Source organism: Rattus rattus, chromosome 2 (assembly GCF_011064425.1).
Source record: "Rattus rattus isolate New Zealand chromosome 2, Rrattus_CSIRO_v1, whole genome shotgun sequence".
In the NCBI taxonomy this organism is placed as follows: domain Eukaryota; kingdom Metazoa; phylum Chordata; class Mammalia; order Rodentia; family Muridae; genus Rattus; species Rattus rattus.
The window spans coordinates 169,244,203-169,265,310 of NC_046155.1; the positions used below are offsets into that span (position 1 = coordinate 169,244,203).

Genomic DNA, 21,108 nt, shown 5'->3' on the forward strand with positions numbered 1-21,108 from the left:
AACTTGTATCCTTGGATCAGACACCTAATTGGTGTCACCACTGACAACGGATCAGGGTCCTACCCCGTCACCACTTATCTAGGCCTCTCCCAACCCTAGAGATAACTCTGCCACTTCCTGCCGGGAGAAAACTCCACCTTCCCCAAGCACTGAGAACACAGGGCATACAGGGCTCCCCTGGAGTTTTGTGTCACTCTAGGCTATTGGAAGGGCAGGAATTCCTGCTGCTGCTGCTGGCCACAAGGCCAGGGCACAGGACACTTCTCAGCCTTGCTGCTCAAAGTATGTTCTAGAACACTGAACGGGAAAGAGAGGAACAGAAGGATGAGAGTCCAGCACTGAGAGAACAGCATTGTCAGAGTCGCAGGCTCCACCCCCAGCCCACGTGACTCTGGGAGGTGCCCTCCTCTGGGAGGAGACTCGGTTCTGCTATGAAAAGCAGGGTGGCTACCAGAGCAGCCAGGCTTGGCAGGCAGCCGTGTTGGAGCCAAATCTCTTCCCCAGAGAAGAACCTAGCAGGCAGCAGAGACTATGGAGCTAGCCTCGGCTCGTCTCCTCAGAGGGCAGATTCCCTGGACAGGACTACTGCTCACAGGTAAGGAGACATTCCTCGCGGTAGAGAGCAGGGGAGCTCTGAGACTGGATGGGGTCTTCTGGGAGAGGAAAGGAACCTGAGGAGGGACATCTGGCTTCTGCTTGAAGCCTGACAGCAACAGGAAGCTCTGGGTGAATGTGAAGGGGCAAGTGGGGAGGAGAAACTCCGTTGTTCCCCGTTGTTAAGTTTATCGCACTGGCCAGGGCATCCTGAAGACTGAAGTCCACAGCTCTGTCAGGGTGACCCCGTGTAAAACCCAACTGGGGCAAGTAAATAGCATCATCGGATGCCACCCTGAGAAGTTTGCAAATAAACCCTAGCCTCCGGGACACTGATTCTCACGCAGGTATATGAGCCTGTGCCAGGCAGCGGGGGTTAAGCCAAAATCAAACTGGTCCTCCTCACAGCCCTGGTTCTCCTGAGCAGAGAGACAGACCAGCGAGGACATCTAGAAGGTGGGGTCGGGTGGACAAACACTTCAAGAGAAACGAAGCAGGCAAAGGTCAGAAAATGAAGACGCGGGGTCTTTAGAGGAGGAGGTCAGAGAAGATACCCTACACTCAGCAAAGATTCTGTGTGTGAGCAGGGATCTGAGGGCAGTGAGCAGGACCTGTGTGAACTCCGAGAGACCATTTCCTACAGGGGGAAGGGTCAGCACTGCTGAGGAACGGAGGTGATGCTGGCCGCCACCCAGTAGGACACTCACAGCAAGGCCGAGAGTTGCAAAGGTTCTGATATTGATCTTTCTCTCCTCCCTCTTAGCCTCACTTTTAACTTACTGGAGCCCTCTCACAATTGCCCAAGTCACCGTAGAAGCTGTGCCACCCAACGTTGTTGAGGAGAAGAGCGTTCTTTTACTCGCTCACAATCTGCTGCAGGAGTTCCAAGTCTTTTACTGGTACAAGGTAACCACTACGGGTTTAAACAGTGAAATTGCACGATATATAAGATCTGATAATACGAATAAAACAGGACCTGCATACAGCGGCAGAGAGACAATATACAGCAATGGATCCTTGTTCTTCCAAAATGTCAACAAGACTGACGAGGGAACCTACACACTATCTGTGATAGATCAAGACTATAATCCTATACAAACGTCTGTGCAATTTCGTGTATACTGTAAGTATTTCTCTGTAACCTCCGGGTCGTGGGTTCACACACAGAACTGCCAATCCTAGATGACTCTACTATGCCCCCCACATTGTGGATCGAGCACTTAGTACAGGACATGGAAACAAACCTGGATGCCTCGCTTGGACCCACTCTTTCAGAGAAGAGACGGTGAACTCAGCCTGAGGATGTCAGACTCTGCCCAGTATCTTAGGACGCTTATCCTGAACGTGGCCTTGAGAAGGACCCTTCAGGACTCAGGCTGGCCTGGCTGAGGGAAGCATGAGATTCTCCCAGAGGCTTTGCTCCAGACCCCGTCCCAGCCTGGATGCCGGGAGCCTGGGAGGCTTTGAGACTGGGCTGAAATTTGACCTCTTGTCAGAGCTGACAGGGACAATGGCCTATCTGCTGGTGACAGTCACCTAGTGAGAGCCATGTCTGAGGCAGCTCACCTGGGTATCTCCTTCTGAGACTCAGTGTGCTCACATAGGTGGAGAGGTATGAAAGCCGGCCAGCCAACTGTTCCAATGCTCTATGAGATGTCACCGAGAGCCCTGAAAAGACGGGAGGGGACAGTGCACAGTGGCAGCTCCTTGCTCTCCAGGGTGTCCAGCCCAGGGATCATTTCCTGTGTCCACAAGTAGTCACCGACTCTGGTTCATGGAAGGTCAGGTCGTTGTTCCTGTTGAAGGTTAATTCCCAGGCATGGCAATGATCATTTACCATGTGTCTTGTTAGAGGGAAACTGAGGCAGGGTCACACAGGCCCTGGATGGCACGAGCTTATCTGTCCAGGGCCACACCCTGCAGACCTTATTAGGTACTCTTTACTCTTTTAGATAATTTCTTGAACTTGGGTTTCTCTTTTTAGGGATCTCTGATTCATGTCAGTCAGCATCAAACACCTGACAAGAATGCCCCCCTTGTGGCCCAGCCCAACCTGAATGCCAGGCAGATTCAGGTCTCTTGTGTGAGCTATCTGACAGGCTGTGAGGTTTCTCAGGGAAGCTCAGTGGGAAGCATCATCACTATCTATCTGTAGGGCAGCCCTGAACAGCAAAGGCTTCGGGGGCACCTGTCTGCACTGAGCAGTAGAGGCCCTGGCAGCTGGACCCATTGTGTCTCGAGGCATCCAGTGAATCAGTGAGCACCAGGAGATAAAATTAGGTCTCTGATTCCGAGTCTTGAATCTGTCCATCACCAAACTGCAGCTCAATTTACTCATGAGAAAGCCCTTGCTTCTCCCACACACAGTTCAGGAAGCCCTGTCATCTCTGAGCACTCAGCTACTCCATGTGCCTGTAATTTGTCTCCTGCCTGGTTCTTTAAGGATCTGGGTTGGCAGGGAGAGATCAGCTCAGATTGAAAGAGGCCGTTGTAAGGATCAGAGGTATCATACAGGGCAATCTTCTCTCTGTTTTCTGCACAGCCGCATTACAAAAGCCCAACGTCACAGGTAACAACTCCAATCCCATGGAGGGTGAGCCCTTTGTATCATTAATGTGTGAACCTTACACTAACAATACCAGCTACCTGTGGAGCAGAAATGGTGAAAGCCTCTCAGAAGGTGACAGGGTGACGTTCTCTGAGGGCAACAGGACTCTCACTTTACTCAACATCAGGAGGACCGACAAAGGATACTATGAGTGTGAAGCCCGGAACCCAGCGACTTTCAATCGAAGTGACCCATTCAACCTGGACGTTATCTGTGAGTAAATGTCTTTCCCATGTTTGCTACAACTGCCTAAATACAGAGGGCTAGCGCAGGACACACAGTCGCTCCTGGGTTCATGGCCGACCCACCACATATCTATCTAGGTGGGTCATGGTACACTGGCCAGCCCAAGCACGTGAAGTCAGGCCCAGCACTGAGCTGGAATGGGCTGGAGGGATTACTCTTGTCTAGAGAGTCTTGCCATGATGGAGACACAGGGGACATCTTGGACACAGGCTCAACGAACACTTGAATGTCCAGTGGGGTTGTCGTGTGTGTGTGTGCTTGTGATGGATCAGGGCCCATACACGCTACATGAGTCCCCGCTACTAACCTGCACCCAGGCTCTGTCTGGGCCCTGCTTAACTGAAGTCATAGCACAGGTACTGTAGCCTTCTATAGACCAGGATTCGCCGCCCCCCCCCCTCTTGCATTTGTTGACGTCGCATGTGGCTTTATTCTGTTTGCTCCAGATGGTCCGGACGCCCCGGTTATATCCCCCCCAGATATTTATTTGCATCAAGGTTCAAACCTCAACCTCTCCTGCCATGCAGACTCTAACCCTCCTGCACAGTACTTTTGGCTTATCAATGAGAAGCTCCAGGCATCCTCCCAACAGCTCTTTATCTCCAACATCACTACTAACAATAGCGGAACCTATGCCTGCTTCGTCAATAACACTGCCACTGGCCTCAGTCGTACCACGGTCAAGAACATTACAGTCTTTGGTAAGTGGCTCTCTGAAGGGTTGGAGTGGACTCTTTTGTGTTCTGGGAAGATGCAAAACAACGTGGTTTCCAGCCCGTTTCTACGGCAACAAGCAGAACTCAATCCTCCCCAGAGCGTCTTCCTCCATCATATGTCGAACCCTTTTCTGCTTCTCCTGGCTCATCTGGGATTGAGCTTGGAGTCGGGGAGCCTCAGGTGGTGTAAGGGACTTTCCAGGGGAGGGAGGGTTCCTTCCTCCACTTCCATTTTCTTTCTACGATCTCTGTGACCCACAAGGAACAGTCAGGGCTTTGAACTATGCTCACATTCATTTTCTCCAAGGGGGAGGAGAAAAATTCCCTAGGATCCGGCAGCCCTGAGCTCTGTTCCTGTCTCACTGGGCGGGCGGTTGGGAAGACTGGGCTACAGGAGATGATCTGGGAGCCCTGTTCTGAGCCATGCCACTGGCGATTTGATGATTCTCTTTCACTTGCTCCTCTCGGGGTTTAAAAAATAGATGTAGGCAGAGTGTGGTGGTACACATCCTTAAGCCCAGCACTAAGGAGGCAGAGGCAGGAGGAGATTTATGAATTTGAGGCCAGCCTGGTCTACATAGTGAGTTCCAGGCCAGCCAAAGCTACATAGTGAGATCCTGCTTCAAAAAAACAAAACAAAACATGCAAAACAACTAATGTAAAATAAAAGGTCACTGATGGACAGCAAAGAGTCCATGGGGTTTTGCTTGTTCCCAAAGACTGGAAAAGTGAAAAAGTGAACTTTGGGGCGGTTGGCTCTGAACCGTGTCCTGATCTAAAGGTCCAGTGGTGTGAGTTCTGGACACCAGCATGTGCCGATCACTGAGAACAGTGAGGGACAGTGGCCTGCAGAACAGAGACCTTCATGCTGAGTTTCTGTGTAGAGGAACAGACAAGAAAAGCACCAAGAGATCTCTGCAGTAAGGCCCACGTGTGGTGGTGCACACCTCTAATCCCAGCACTCAGGAGGCTGAAGCAGGTGGGTCTCTGAGTTTAAGGACAGCCTGGTCTACAGAGCGAGTTGCAGGCTAGCCAGGACTGTACAGTGAGACCTTGCCTTGAAAAGAAACCCATAGTGAGGATGAGAACGGCAAGCTGTTGTTAACACTGCGACCGTTTACTCCCTCGCTGTGGTATTTAATCCATACCTGTGCAGCCAGGAGACAACGTCTCTCTCTTAATAGAAATTCCTTAGTTTGGGATTCTCCCCATCCCGAGATCTAGGCTTTAACATCTTTAAGATTAGCTGGGCCATCTTAACCATGACAAATTATCTACAACATAGAAAGATATTTTATAATGAAAGTACCTGACACCACACTCCCTGAAAGACTTCGCACAAAAATCAACGGGAAAAACATCCCCTCCCCGCCCCCCTCCCCAGCGAGGTTTCTGGACCTATGGGATGGAGAGGTTCCTGGGGAGGAATCTACAGATACCCTGAGTCAAGATTCACTGTGGGTGATCTGGGTAGGAGGAATTTACATCTCTCTCTTCACAGATCTTATTTTAAACCCAAACTTGTGACCTTACAGAGGGCCGTTTCCCTCTGTGAGCTGGTTGAGATCTCTGAGGATGAAGGCCTCTGAGCTGGTCTTCTCTGTTTGTCCACAGAGCCAGTGACTCAGCCCTCCATCCAAATCATCAACACCACAGTCAAAGAACTAAGCTCTGTGACCCTGACCTGCTTCTCAAAGGACACTGGAGTCTCCGTCCGATGGCTCTTCAATAGCCAGAGTCTGCAGCTCACAGACAGGATGATGCTCTCCCAGGACAACAGCACCCTCAGAATAGACCCTATTAAGAGAGAAGATGCCGGGGAGTATCAGTGTGAGATCTCCAACCCGGTCAGTTTCAGGATAAGTCACCCAATCAAGCTGGATGTAATACGTAAGTGCTCTCCACCTGTCTTACTCCACAGTGCTGAGGGTGGGTGCAATTTCTTTACCAAGGGTGTGCAAAATGGGTAAAAGTTACAGGGAGAAAAATACAGTTCTAGAGACAAATACAACCGCCACGGTGATGGATGTGAATCAGTTCACAGTAAAACACAAGGCAAGCTAAGCATGGTGCCTTGAATCCTGCACACCAGGGGCAGAGACCTGTAGGTCTCTGTGAGTTCCCAAGCAGCCTTGCCTACGTATCAAGTTCCGGGCTAGCCTGGAACTACAGGCTACATAGTAAGACCCTGGAGAGAGAGAAAGAGAGAGAGAGGGGTGGGAGGGCAGAGGGAGAGACAGAGAGAGACAGAGAGACAGAGACAGAGAGACAGAGACAGAGAGACAGAGACAGACAGAGAGAGAGAAAGACAGACAGACAGAGACAGAGAGAAAGAGAGAGAGAGAGAGACAGAGACAGAGACAGAGACAGAGATAGAGACAGAGAGAGAACGAAGCAGGGGTAGGGGGATAGGAGTACAAGGCCAGCCAGGTTACATTGTGAGACCCTGTCAAAATATAGTAAATAGAACTGCAAAGTGATTTAAGAGTTTAGGGTCTGAGTCAGACAGAGAACCCTTAGAACATAGTAAAACACTCGCGCTACCCTGCACATGCTCACACACACTCAAACCTTACATTATTTCCAATACATAGTATGAATACTACACAAACACTAATCTTAACCGTCCAAGACAGCAGGGAACCAGACATTTTTTGCTGTAACATTTTTTTTTCTGAGTAGTTTAGATCCAAGGCTTGTTTGATTCATGCGCGTAAAATCCACAGATGGCAGGGACCTGTACTGAGTCTCTCACTACATTTGCATCCTTCACTTTGTATGCGCGGACCACGCCCAGGAGCGGAGGTCAGAGGGCGCTTTGTGAGAGCCAGTTCTCTGGAGATTGGGCATTGAACTCAGGTGGGTTAGGCTCGGCAGCAAGCGTGGGACCTGCTAAGCCATCTCGCTTACCCACATTTGTTTATACATTCGCTGAAGTGTGGCGGTGGGGAGCAGGGACTGACGGGCACCCTTACCAGCTAAGCCGTCTCGTTGACCCACACACTGAGTTTTTTATGCTTCTACTGGCATTCACAGTGGGGCCTCTCTGTATAAGACCGTTTTTTCTGATACCTTTCATTGGTGTGCAGTAGTGTGTATGCATATGGTTTATGGGACTGGGGAGGTGACTGCTCTTCCCAAGGTGAGGGTTCAACACCCACACCGACATGGCAGCTTGTGCCCTGTATCTGCAGTTTCAAGGGATTCGGCACTGTCTTCTGTTCCCTCAGACACCAGGCACACATGTGGTAACGGAAATACATGCAGGCAAAACACCCCTACCCCCAAAATTTAATTTTTTTTTGGTCTAATATTTTTTTATTAACTTGAGTATTTCTTATTTACATTTCGAGTGTTATTCCCTTTCCTGGTTTCCGGGCAAACATCCCCCTAACACCTTCCCCTCCCCTTCCTTATGGGTGTTCCTCCCCACCCTCCCCCCATTGCCGCCCTCCCCCCAACAGTCTAGTTCACTGGGGGTTCAGTCTTAGCAGGACCCAGGGCTTCCCCTTCCACTGGTGCTCTTACTAGGATATTCATTGCAACCTATGAGGTCAGAGTCCAGGGTCAGTCCATGCATAGTCTTTAGGTAGTGGCTTAGTCCCTGGAAGCTCTGGTTGCTTGGCATTGTTGTTCATATGGGGTCTCGAGCCCCCAAAATTTAATTTTTAAGATTCACCATTTTTTCTAAAACGTACAGGTCAGCGACATAAAGCCTCCATGCTGCTCTGTCACCACCACCACTGACCATTCCCAAAACTTACTTTAAACCAGCTCCACCCTCTACAGTCCTGGGGTTTTTTTTTCTTTTGCGGTGCCACAATGCTATGTCTCATGGTTACATTTTACCCTCCAGATCTATCTTTTTTTTTATATATATATATGTTCCAAAACTCCTGTTTTCTGTTTGGTTTTTTAAAGGTATCTATTCTAAGACATGTATTTTATTGTGATTTTGATTTCCCTTTTGCTTATGACTGAGAAATGAAGTGGGACATCTTTTATGTGCTTGCTGGCCACTTAAACACTTTTTTTTTTTTTTTTTTTTTTTTTTTTTGGAAACTATTCACGTCCTTTCCTTGTTTTTAAGTTGGGATGTTTGGGGGTTTTTTGTTTGTTTTTCTACTAGTGTTGGAGTTTCCTACGCATTCTGAATATATTAGCCTCTTGTCAGATGTTTTATTTATAAGTATTTTCTGCTATTCTGGAAGTGGACTCTTCACTTTCCTGGTAAAATCCTTTGTTTATTGTTCGTGATGGTGTTTAAATTGATGTAATAATTGAATGCATTTAGGAGAAATACTATCTAGCTTCTGTTTTGAATGATTAAACCAAGATGACTGGCATGTCTCTAACTTCTTTTAGCATTGTCTTATGCTAAGACGTTTGAAATTTATCGTTCGTTCCTTTGCAGTACCTTACGGTGGATTGTAACTGTCCTGATGGGTCATACCTCTCAAACTTAACTTCCGGTCTATCTTAAACCTTGTGCCCTGGCCAGCAACTCCCCACCCCCTCCTGCCCCACGCAGTCTCTGGTCGCCTTCCTTCTGCTCTCTACCCCCACAGACATCAGAATCTATTTGTGCTATCTACTGTGCTATCAAAATTTATTTCCTATTGATGACCCCGAGTTATTACTATGTTTCACCTGGGCTGCTCTTAACTCCAGTCCCCAGAGCCATGGTTTCTTGACTCCTAACCCGTGATGACTTTTCCCCTATCTTCTTCCTTATCTTCTTCTTCCTTCTCTCTCCACCACCCCCCCCCATTATCCCTGGACCCCCTAAGGAGAGACAGACCCACCTCTGTCTCTCCTGCCCAGCTATTGGCTGTTGGCATCTTTATTTACCAATCAGAAATGATTTGGGGGTCACATAGCTCCACCTGAGTCCACTGCAGACTCTCTGGACTCTGGGGCAAGCAGGTCTTGGTGGGGGGCACACTTAGCATTTCAGTACACAGCAAATTGGCTGCAGCCAATTACTGGAGGGATTAGGGGTAGGTGGGCTTGGAGTGACCTGGTTGGAGGAGAGATGGGGGTTTGGGAGCGTGAGGGGGAGATGGACCATGAGCAGATGGCCAGGACAGATAGCAAGCATCTGGGGTTCACCGCTGGGAAGGTAGCCAGGCCAGCAGCAGAAGAGTAGATTTGGGGTGACCCCGTAGTAATTGTCAAAGCCAAATAAAATAGCCATAGCCTGAGTCTCCTTTAATATGCAAGCCAGTCGGGGATGAGCTTAAATAGATTGTACTACAATTATGAAATCATAAAGGATGTTCATGCAATTTTGCTTTTCCATTTCAAGATACTGTGAAGGTTGGGTGTGATGGCACTTCCCTCAAGCGGCAGATCGCAGGAGGCAGAGACAGGCGGATCTCAGAGAGTTCGAGGGCAGTCTAGTCTCTCTAGTGAGTTCTAGGACAGCTAGAGTAGATTTCCTTCTATTTCTGTATAAAATGCCACCGGAGTTGTAATCCAATGTGCGTAGAACTGATAGAGTACTTCAGTAATATCAGCATCTAGTTAAACACACCTTTCAGACAGGCTGCCTCGTGACGGTCAACAGCAGCCACTTGAGAAGCTAAGGCAGGGGGTTGGGGATTTAGCTCAGTGCGCAAGGCCCTGGGTTCGGTCCCCAGCTCTGAAAAAAAGAAAAAAGAAAAGAAAAGAAAAAAAAAGCTAACGCATAAGTACCAACTAGGAGTGCCTAACGCAGCTAGTTCAAGGCCACCCTGAGCAATTCAGTGACACCCTGTTTCAAAAAGTTAAAAGGCAGATCTCGGAATACAGCTCAGTGGTAGAACATTTGCTTACTGTGCACAAGGCCCTGGGCTCAACCTCCAGTCACGAAACAATAATATTGAGATTTGCCTCCCAGCCCTCGAACCTGGCGTCTCTCACTTCCTATCTTCTTTCCTCGTCTGTCACAGCAGTGTTCGGTAGTGCGAGCCTTTTATCTCTTTGTCGGAGTCGATTCGAAGTATTTATTCTTTTCGTTGCTCTCCTAAATAAAATACTTCCTTAATTTCCTTCCAGATAGTTCACTGTGAAGGGTGGGACTATCGCTCAGTGGCTGAACTCTTGCATACCACCCTAGGTTCAATCTCTAGAACTCCCAGGAAAAAGAAAAGGAACTCTGATTGTTCGTGGTCAGTATTAATATGCAGAAATACAGCTCATTTGGGTATGTTGATTTTGCTAGCCGACATTTTGCTGGGTTTGCTAGTTTGGTTCTGAGAACATTCTGTAGAATGTTAAGGATCTTCTACAAACAAGTTTGTGTCTTCTACAGATATCTGTCTCTTTTTTTACCACTTTATAGTTGGGCACTTTTATGTCATTGTCTAGACTCATAGTTCTGTGTAGGGCTCCTAAGAATCTCTTGAACAGAAGTGGTTACAGCAGGATCCTGTGTTCTTCCTGGTCTTAGAGGGAAGGCTGTCAGTGGCCCCATTGTGTACCATATTGGCTGTGCATTTCCACGTGTGCCTTTGTGACACTGAGCTAGACCAGTGTTCAGCGATTTTGTCAGTAAAAACTGTGAAGTTTCGTCATCTTTTTTTATTGATCTAATCGTATTGGTTATATATCTGTTCAGTTTTCTTTCTTCCCCTTCCCTCTCTGCAGAGTCCAGGATTCTAGGACTTTGTTGCATCGAGGCTACTCGACTGTTAGCACATAAGTGTTGAGTGCCCTTAGCATTCTTAGTATTCTGAAGAGTGGATGTTAGTAAGGTCTCAAATTTCAGTAACAGCTACCTCACTTTTCAAAGTTAATCTGGGGAAAGGGTGCGTCGTTATCATTTTTGAACTTCCGGTATGTCGGCTTTCTGTAGGCTAGTCTCGACTTGTCATCTTCATTCCCATCTCCACTTCCTTCCTTCCTTCCTCTAGTTTAATGGAGCTTTGTGAGACAGAGTCTCATTATCTAACCCAGACTCTTCTCAAACTCACAATCCTCCTGCCTCAGCCTCTGAATGCTAGGATTCTAGGCTGCATTATATCCTATATATAGTATATGGCTCATAGTAGTTTTAAGTATTTAATACGATAACCAAGTAACCCTTTGGGCACGCTCCCACACACACGCAGGGAGTAAGAAGATGTTAGCTATACTTGTTCCCTACCATTAGTGTTAGCCTTGACATCAGGTAGCTAGGCTTACCTCTGATTGACCACAGAGTTACGTACTTTAGAAAAAGAAAAAAAAAAACCTTTTTAAGCCTCAGTTATCTTCACTCTTTAGATGGAAGTAATTTCAATGTGATAGACTCACCATATAGATAAAAAACAGATACAAGTACGGGCCAGCTATATCATAAACACTGTTACCACGATTACCAACATTAGCGTTAATATTCACTCGAGCAAACTGGCTAGGGTTGAACCTCAAATGACTGCATACAACAAAGAGTAAAGAGGTGAGAGGTGAGGTAAAGAGGTGTAATTACATCAGGGGTATGGGGACACACGTGTCATCCAAAATGTGAAACCACATGGCTGCTAAGTGAAAAATGAGAGAGAAAAAGGGAGTGGGTCTGATGCAAAATCTCAAACCTGGTAAGTTACTAGTTTTCATTTTCCAGGATATAGCTTTTATGAGCTTAGTCTGTGACGGTGAGCCTGGGCTAGCCCTCAGGCCATATGCAGATAGGATCTCACGGAAGCAGAGGAGGAGGTGTGTCTTCAAGCGTGGTACAACTCAGTTCCTGCAAAGTTAGGACTGAGTACCTGCAGTCACACAGCAAGAGAAAGGGGCTCTCACAGAGTCTGCCTTGCATTCCTACCCCACTGCAGAGAGCGTGGTCTCTGTGCCTTCTGGCAATCAGATTGCAGCCATGAGGGACCACTTACCCATGACTGCCACAACTGAGACGCCATGGAACGGATACAGCCGTGAAAACACTGCAAGTTTTAACATCCACAATAGCAGTCACCCTGTCTCACATTCCCTCAGCTTCAGGTGATTGCCAGAATAAACTCGATGGAACTGGGGGACTGGAAGGAAGAGGGAGAACCAACCTAGGGCACGGTGCGAAGGGAAGAGGCATTTTGCTAACTCAGCCAATCAACCTCCCCACAGACAACATATTCCCCAAAGGGGCAAACAGAAATAAAGTCATGCTGGAAGCTCTCCGGGATGCACCACTGGAAAATGCTTTCACTTCATTCCTTCTTGTCTTTTCTTTCTCTGACAGCTGATCCAACACAAGGAAGTTCTGGCCTCTCGGAGGGTGCCATTGCAGGCATTGTGATTGGATCTGTGGCTGGAGTGGCCCTAATAGCAGCGCTGGCATACTTCCTTTATTCCAGGAAGACTGGCGGGTAGGACGGTCTTTCCTTTTTTGTTTTCTCCAGGTCTTAGTGTCATGCTTGGGAGTGGGCAAGGACTTCTCTCCTGCCTCTGAGCTAGAGCGCTTCCTCTCCACTCCTAAGCCTCTGCTTCTCAGCATGGATCCTGTGAGCTCAGCTTCCCTGCTTTTATGGTTCCTGAATGCCTCTATTCTTTGGAGTCCATTCCCACCTACTTAAAGAACAGATTCAACTATGTCCTTGTATTCTCTGGTCAGGAAGCCAAGGTCCAAGAAGAGAGAGAGAAGTGAGGCACTCCAAGAAACAGCAAGACTAAGCAGGTAGCAGGTCCTGCTGACGGAAGCAGCAGCAGGAGGGACAGAGGATAGGTTGAGAAGAGACCCTAAGACGAAGAAGAAAAGACGCATTAAAGGCCTCTTGGTCAAAAAAATGAGTAGAAACAAAAGATCTAGAGCCACCTTGGGGAAACCAAGCAGGACAGATGTAACCTAGGGCGGGTGCAGAAGCAGCAGAGATAAGAAGCTACAACCTTAGGGATACAGTTCAAAAACAATAAAGTGCCAGCCCTGGGTGTGGCCATGGCACCCGGGGGCAAAGGAAAGCAAACTGAGTCTGGCAAGGAGGGGAGAGCAAACACTAGCCGGGTCACGCTGCGATCATGCACTGAGGCACCAGGAGGGAAGGTGGTGCCAAGTTGATGTGATGTGGCCTCATCACTGCCACCAAGGAGCCCCCAGGAATAAGCTGCCCACAGCGTCCTCCCCGACTCCAGGAGCAAAGGCCCCGTGTGCGGGAATAGTAGTCACAGTGTCTGATATTTATTTAGGGGAAGTGACCAGCGAGATCTCACAGAGCACAAACCCTCAACCTCCAGCCACAGTAAGTAAAGCCAACCACACAACGAGAATTGGTGTCCTGCCATGTAGCACGCTCTCCCAGGGGATTCTGGGACCATTGACCATGCCTTCCTTTTACTGAAGGTAACACTACTTCCCAATGCTAAGGACCCCACAAATCACCCCCTTCCGAGCTTCAGAAGAACGGCACAAGAGAGCCCTGGAGAGGGGCTCATTCCTCCTAGGCTAGGCAGGCCATAAAGAAGTCACGTTTCTCAGAGCCACACTAATGCCTCCTTCCCTACCTCTGTTACAAATGTGGGAATTCTACCTCGGGGAAACTTTCTTTGTTTTGTGGAATATCTGGTGCCGTGGCCTCCATGTTCCTCCTTGCCACTGGTGCATGCTGCTGGCAATCAATTCTGGGCATCTTGTGACCTGGGTAAAGCAGAAATGGCTCTGTACTGCTCCTCCTCTGGCACCAATGCAGTGGGTCTAGACCAGACTCTGGGGGAAGCTAGTTTCTGAACTGACTGTGGGTCACTAACCCCCCCAGCCAACCCCTCCACCTGCTAGAAACCATACAGCCTTATTTACATGCACTGATGAGTCTCTCTTGCTCCCCTAGATCTGGGTCCTTCTGATGACTCTCCTAACAAGGTAAGCACTGCCGCTTTCGCTAGCTGTTTGCTCTAGAAAATGTCTCTGAGGAAAGTCGGGGACCTGTATTGTTTTGGTTGGTTGGCTGGTTGGTTTGAGACAGTGTCTCACCATGCAGCCTTGGCAACCTTTGAACTATGTAACCGAGGCTGGCCTTGAAATTGTGGCCACCCTCTTTCTTGCCTTAGCCTTTCACGTGCCGGGCTGACAAGCGTGTCACCGCACCAAGCTGAGAATGAGGTAGTTTTGGAGACAACTGTGAAAGCCAGTTCGGGTCTACATTCCTCAATGCCGCCGAGCAAAGAGAGATTGGTTAATGAGTCCCATGGGCCTAGTACAAGAGCGTGCGTTGGGATAATCTCCACCCTGTGTTTAATTTCTGGCTATGACTCCTAGGATTCTGTGGGCCTTGTTAAGGAACTTGAACTGTGTGATCCTCGAGTTTTGTCACCAGGGCAATGGGCATTCTGCCTACCTCAGAAAGAGACTAAAAGAATTAAGCAAGTTGACGTGCACACGGCACTGCCCACACAAAGTAGCACGTCACCCTCTGTCCTTCAGTCTAGACCTGCACTCTCTGTCCTTCAGTCTAGACCTGCTCTGACATCAAAGAATGGGTTCCATTCCGATGGGCCTGAGACCCTGTTCCTTCATTTTATAACAATTTTACCAAAATTTTATCATTTAAGCCTTTCAACAGAGTACACACAAAGAGTGCCAAAGAGTGCTTTAAGTCATAAGGACACTTTCACAGTGTCAACTCTTGAAGGTGGAACCCACCCACAGGGAGCACACAAACCAGTCCTCCCCCTCAGACACCCTTGGCTGTCACGTTCCCTGCGAAGGGCAAAGGCAGTCGGGCGGTGCACATCCTCGAGCACATCTGGCTTTCATTCAGTACTGCTCTGTCGCACATCTGGATGGCTGACTGTGACAGGAGCCCCCTCCCACAGCTCAGCTTGCGCAGAGGTCACAGCACAGCGGTGCCAGATCACCAGCAAGGTGATGCCTGACCTTTGGTGCTGATGTCACTGAGGTGCTGATGTCACTGACTAACACTCATACTTGCAGGTGGATGACGTCTCATACTCTGTCCTGAGCTTCAATGCCCAGCAATCCAAACGACCAACTTCAGCCTCTTCAAGCCCCACAGAAACAGTTTATTCGGAAGTCAAAAAGAAGTGACATTGTCTGTCCTGCTGACTGCACCAGTGATGCATTCCCAGATTCTCTCCCTCACGGGAGAGTCCCTGCACACACACGCACGTGTGCGTGCACACACACACACACACACACATGCATACACACACATGCATACACACACATGCACACACACATGCACACACACACGCACGCACGCACGCACACATGCATAAACTCTATTGACTCCTTCCGTGTTAATAGAAGAAAAGGTGTATCCTGGAGCCTACAGAAAGAAAACCCAACCCTTTCTAGGCATTAAAATTTGGCCGAGAGAGAGGAACCAAAACGGCCCACCCCTTCACTTTTCTGTTTTAAATTGATGTATTCTGAGCACATTCACTCCTCCACCCAACTCCAAGTCCTGCCCTGTCAGAGTCTGACTTGAATTTCGATAAACCTCGGAGGTCACCTAAGTGCTTATGCCAAAAACCACAAAACCAAACAAAGCAAAACGGAAGCAGGAAATGGCCGATCCCATGTCTTTAAAGGCTGATGCGAAGCCACCACACATGAAGATCAAAGCTATAGGCATTCGTTCGCTGGGCAGTCCGCACACCAGACAACTGTCACACTTACTGTGACATTAGAGTCTCTGAACCTTGGGTCTTCACGCCTGAGCCCTTCTCCAGGAAACCCACTCAGAGCAACTAGAAAAACTTGGCAGCAAACACCAGCAATTGCTAAGCAGGGTGCAGAAGAAAAGATGACGTTTCTCACATCTACCAGGATGGCGCCCAGAAAAGCAGGGCTGGTGGCTTTGGACTGACAGACATTTGGAATTTGAAAAGGGGACAGAGAGATACCCTTTGTGGAGTGTCGAAATTATTTTAAAAGAAGCCATATTTGGAGCGTTGGAATTTTCCTCTTCCTAAGACAATCCACTATTTGACATTTGTAGCTGCTGACTTTCCTTTCGATGGGCGAGCTGATCAGTTTGCCTTAGGGTAACTAAATCTCACGTCTCCCTTGGCCCCCCGCACGCAAGCCCTTTGGATCGTGAGCTCCAAACCAAAAATAAATAAGTGAATCGTGAGGCGGTCCCTTGCAGAACCACTGTCATGGGTCAGGCTCCTACTTTTCTGTATTAGTCAAGAAAAGCCTGAGTTTTCCTTTCTCGTTTTTATCCTGTCGTTCTGGCCACAGCCCGGACAGTCTTCCTCTGAGATCTCTAGCTTGTCTACCTTCTTGTGTTTCTTTTAAACTCTCACGAAACTGCTTAACTTCAAAAAGTAAAATAATAACTTTCCTCATCTACACCAGAAAGAGACCCAACTCCGTTTCTGGAAACCTAGGATCAGCCTCCAGCTGCCCTCTGAACTTTCTGCCTTGTTTCCCCTTTCTTTTGACTCTAATACCTCGTGCAGTGTCCTACCTGTTAGGATGACAGCACAGGCCACTAGGCCTGGCCACCCGTACATTCTGTCTGCCCTGCACTCTCAGGAAACCTTGGCCTCTGTCTGTTTGGTTCATGTGAAGTGTGCCCTTAAAGGAACAGTCACTCATGCCGGAGGCATTGTTTACAGCCTGGAACATTCTACACAGTGCGTCACTGGAAATGGGCTGCTAGCAGGGTTCTCGTACCCAGCCATGACCTTTCTGTAGCCTCGGAAACCTGCCTTTTCCACCAGGGATGAGTCCCAGCAGCCGAGAAAAGGCAAACGTAGTCTCAGGAACCCGCTGTTCAAAGGCACACCCTCTGTGCCTGTTAACCAAAGGTTGTATTTGATATCGAGTATTTGGTCTCATGCCATGCCTAACAGGCTTCTGAGAGAATTGTTTAGTTCTCCCACTCAGGGATTTCTTTCAGGGATTTCCAGCCCTAACATGACCTGTGTATATTTTGCTTCACCCACGCAATGCTGGGTTATTTCATTTTGCCTGGCTAAAGCCAAAACGGAGTTATTTGTAAATTTGCTCTATGTTCATAATAAAAATTTATATATCACTGATACCACTTGGTGGGTTTTTCTGTTTCTTGTTTTTGGTTTTGCCACACTTTGGATAGAAGCCAGGGTCTTGTATATGCCCGACACGTGCTCTATGACTGACAGGATAGTCACAGGAAGGAAACAGGGGTGCTGGAGAGAGGCAGTGTGAGGGAGCATGTGGCTTGCGACTGCCTTTGATTACTGGAGCCGCCTGGGCAGGAGGAGTTGTTTACTGTGCTAGAATACCCAAGGGGCTTCAGCACTCCAAGGTAGCAAAGCAGCCTTCAACGCAGAACGATCTCCATGTGGTTTGTTTGGTTTTTTTTCACACTGAACTCTCCCTAGCATCTCCTGTTCCCTCCTTGTTAAATTCCCTGTCTGTCCTCTTAAACCTCTGACCTGAATAAGTCCCAGGCATGAATTCCGTTGAGAGTTACCCTGTCATCTGATTTCCTTCATTTGCAAGCCATGGAAATGCATGTGTGGCCTGCCCTTCCCTGTCCCTTGTACACACCCAAGACACTGGAGACGGCACAGGCTCACTGTCCATTCTGGGATGGGGTCGAGGGTGTGCTACCCTCACACTTGAGCTTTCCAGCACCAGCGCCATTTTGCCCTGACACCAGTCACTCCTCAGATGCTGTCGGTGTGCCCTTATCCTACCGTCTGCTCGGCTCCAAAGATCTCTGCAGATGGCTCCTGCATGCGTTTCTCTAGCCCCTCCCAACCTCTTCCCGGAAGTCACGGCAGTGCCTCCGAGTGAATACTCCTTTAAAAAGGCTCATCCCCCTGGGCACAACGATTCCTTTGTTTCACATTTATTTTATGTGTTTGTTTAACTGTTTGTTTTTTTTTTTTAAAACAGTCTCCGTGTGTTTTCACTTCCCCATCACCCCCTCAGATAATTCCCTACTTCTCATCAGATGTGTCTCCTACACATGCCGTCCCTCTACCCTATGCACACATATGAACCTTAGCCCCGGTGCCGCGCCTAAGATACCAAGCGGCGCGATTTCTCCACTGTGTTCGCTGTGCTTACCCACGCCCTTCGTCAAAAGCAATTTCACATAGCGCAGTCAAATGAGGACATCAGATTCAGGCAGGACACCAACTGTGTGGTTGACAATGTCTTCCTGATGGCCCAACTCACATATTCATGAGAGAGAGAGAAGTGAGAAGATGGCTCCTGACCCGAGGAAAAATAAATCCCTAAGAGGACAGTGAAATGAACAATTATACAAAACTGGAAAGGGACAAATACCTCAGAAAAGACAGAGAAATGAGAGCTGAGGGGACAGCCCAGACACAAAGCACTTGCCCGGGAGGGCTAGGCTCTGTGTTTGATCCCCAGAACCGAAGGAGTGTACAGAGAAGGCCAATGGAAAACAGAAAATACGGCTACCTGCTAGAATCATTGAGAAATCTGTTAACCGTGCTCAGGCCCCATTCACAAACTCTAATTTAGTTGTTCTGAAAGGGAACACAAATGTCGGTCACTTTTAAACCTCCCAAGGTGCTATTAGTGGGCAATGGTGATGGTTAGTGCTAGCCGTCACCTCGAGAGAACTGAGAATCACCTAGGAGACAAAGCCTCCGGGCCCATCTGTGACATTGTCTAAATCAGGTTAACCTATACGAATGTCTGCGAGGAATGTCTTGGTTAAACGACTTGAAGTGGGAAGTCTCAACCTCCTTGTGAAGGGGCTCCCTGTGCGGTGTGTCCTGGACTGTGTAGATGGAGAGGGCGATGGGTGACACCAAGCGTCTGTCTCTCTGTGCTTCCTGGGTGTGGATCGGATGCGACCAGCTGCTTCAAGCTCCTCCCACTGTAACTCTCCCGCCACGGCCGGACTTGATCCACGAGCCCAAATAAACCTTCAGTTGCTTTTCTCCATCTATTATCGCATCAGTGGAAAAAAGAAACTGTGACAACGTTCAAGACGGAGGCTCCCTGCTAGAGTAGGTAGAAGTGGGGCCATGGCTTTTAGCTAGGGTCGTACATCATTTAGGGAATTTCTCAACATGATAAGTCTTGAAGCACAGAGATGGAGATGAGAGGGTGAGAGAGCACACAGTGCAATGGATGTAACACACGTGTGCACTCAATGTGACGGGCGTGACGGGCGAGAGCTGTTCTTTGAGGTGCAAACAGAAAGGTCCTCAGGAAGAAACTGTTGACAAAGAGCTCCGTTTTAAAGACTGACATTCCAAGTGTGATGAGCGAGGGAGGGATGTGAGATTAGGCGCTGCACACTCGCGGCACTGTGAAGACCTCCACTGGTACAATCGCTCTAGAACAGAGTTAGATACGCTCCCATCACGTCAAATAAACACGTCTACGACCCAGCCATCTCACTCCAAAAATAAAAAATAAATATACAAAGATTTGCCTATGAACGTTCGCAGCATTATAAATTTATAACCAATGTATTTTTAAATTCACCATCAGATGAACTGAACAAACATGTGTCCATAGGATAAAACACTAATCTACCGTGAAATCGATGTAAAATGAAATTTGTGATTCTTGCTGGATGCTGTGGTGAGCACTTGAGCCCAGCAGGTCTAAGCCATCCTAAACAAAGCAAATTCCCATCTCAATAAACAGAAGGTGAGGAGGTGCTGAGAGGGGCCCAGGGTGAAGAAGACTTGCTGCTCTGGCCAAGGGCCACGTTTAGTTCCCAGCACACGTTAGACGGCTCACAACCGAAGTGGAACCGAAGGGCTCTTTGGAGAGTCGGCTGGATTCTGTTTTGCTGGGCCAGGCACGTGAAGGAAGGTTTCTTTAAAGTGGACACAGATGTGAAGGCTAACGCAGACTCGTGAAGGAACGTTCAGCTGAAGCAGACGGGAGAGAGGATGTTGTGCAGGAGAGAGGATGTTGTGCTAAGGCAAGCGAGAGAAAGGACACGTGATGCAAGGTTCTTTGCTAAGGACACACATGCATTGGTCCACCTCACATTGCATATGTAGCTGAGCTGCATCTGTCAGGACTCCGTGGAGAGAAACTCACCAAAAACTCTGGTGGTGTGCCGTAGTTTGTTGCCACTTCCAAGGTCTCGGGCTAATTGGATGCACGTGCTGAGGCAAGACACGTGATGTCTGGAGGGTATAAACAGGACTCCATGGAGTGGTGGAGACAGAGCTTGGCTTGCCGGTACAGCTGGCTGTGCAACGCTTGCAGGTCTTGAGACCTCCCTGATCTTTGCCTTCCTGAGAGAGGGAGCTTCTCCTGGTGTTCCCATCGGTCCCTCCTACTGATGGTGCTGAGGCTGAGGCCTGGCTGTCTGTGCTAGGTCCTGTCACCATTGTTGCTTACCCAATTCTACCTAACGGGACGGCTGGTGTATCCGTGAAGTGTTTGCCAGTGGATCGAGCTGCCACAGCCCGCTAACCTGTCACTGAACTGCCGATTTCCAGACAACTCACATGGGAGTTGCTCCAAAGAACCTTTCTAACAGGTCCACTTCCCCCGTATCCGTTCTTTTCTACTACCTGTGGTGGGTGGTGGACTAAAAGGAGGTTAAAGCATGTAAGAACCATCATTAAAAAATAGGATTTGAAAGAAATTAAAGTTACACACAATCTACCTATGACTACAGTGCCAGATGATCAAACACCCTTTTCTGGCCTCTGTGTACACACACACACACACACACACACACACACACACACACACACACACACCCGGTAATTAAGAAATATTTTAAGAAATATTTTAAGAAAAGGTGGAATTTGGCAGTAGTGTGCTATTCGCAGCAAGTCAGACACACAAAAAGCACATGATGCCATCTACATCGTGGACAGTGGACAATTCTAATTAATAGTGCTAAGAATTCACACTTGTGGGGCTGGAGAGATGGCTCAGGTAAACAGCACTGGATGCTCTTCCAGAGGACCCATGTTCCATTCCCAGTGCCCACTTGATGGCTCACAAGTGTCTATGACTGCAGTTCCTGGAGCTCCAGCTCCTAGCCTCCTCAGACACCAAGCCCCTTGTGA

The 21,108-nt window shown here is 48.4% G+C and overlaps 1 protein-coding gene across 1 annotated transcript; it reads left to right on the plus strand.

Moving 5' to 3' along the window:
• Positions 1–414: 414 nt before the first annotated feature.
• Ceacam1 (CEA cell adhesion molecule 1) lies at positions 415–17,129 on the plus strand. Its single transcript, XM_032894175.1, has 9 exons — positions 415–595; positions 1,358–1,717; positions 3,137–3,415; positions 3,895–4,149; positions 5,779–6,054; positions 12,365–12,491; positions 13,306–13,358; positions 13,944–13,975; positions 15,047–17,129. Exons 1-9 carry the CDS (start codon positions 532–534, stop codon positions 15,158–15,160), a joined length of 1,560 nt encoding a protein of 519 aa, XP_032750066.1. The 5' UTR covers positions 415–531; the 3' UTR covers positions 15,161–17,129.
• The last annotated feature ends 3,979 nt before the right edge of the window (positions 17,130–21,108 follow it).

Excerpts from the sequence above, each read along its gene's own strand:
- Ceacam1 (XM_032894175.1), top strand. The coding sequence starts at position 532 with ATGGAGCTAGCCTCGGCTCGTCTCCTCAGAGGGCAGATTCCCTGGACA. Across the intron at positions 1,718-3,136 it reads TGTGCAATTTCGTGTATACT|CCGCATTACAAAAGCCCAAC; the intron begins GTAAGTATTTCT and ends TTTTCTGCACAG. Across the intron at positions 12,492-13,305 it reads TATTCCAGGAAGACTGGCGG|GGGAAGTGACCAGCGAGATC; the intron begins GTAGGACGGTCT and ends ATATTTATTTAG.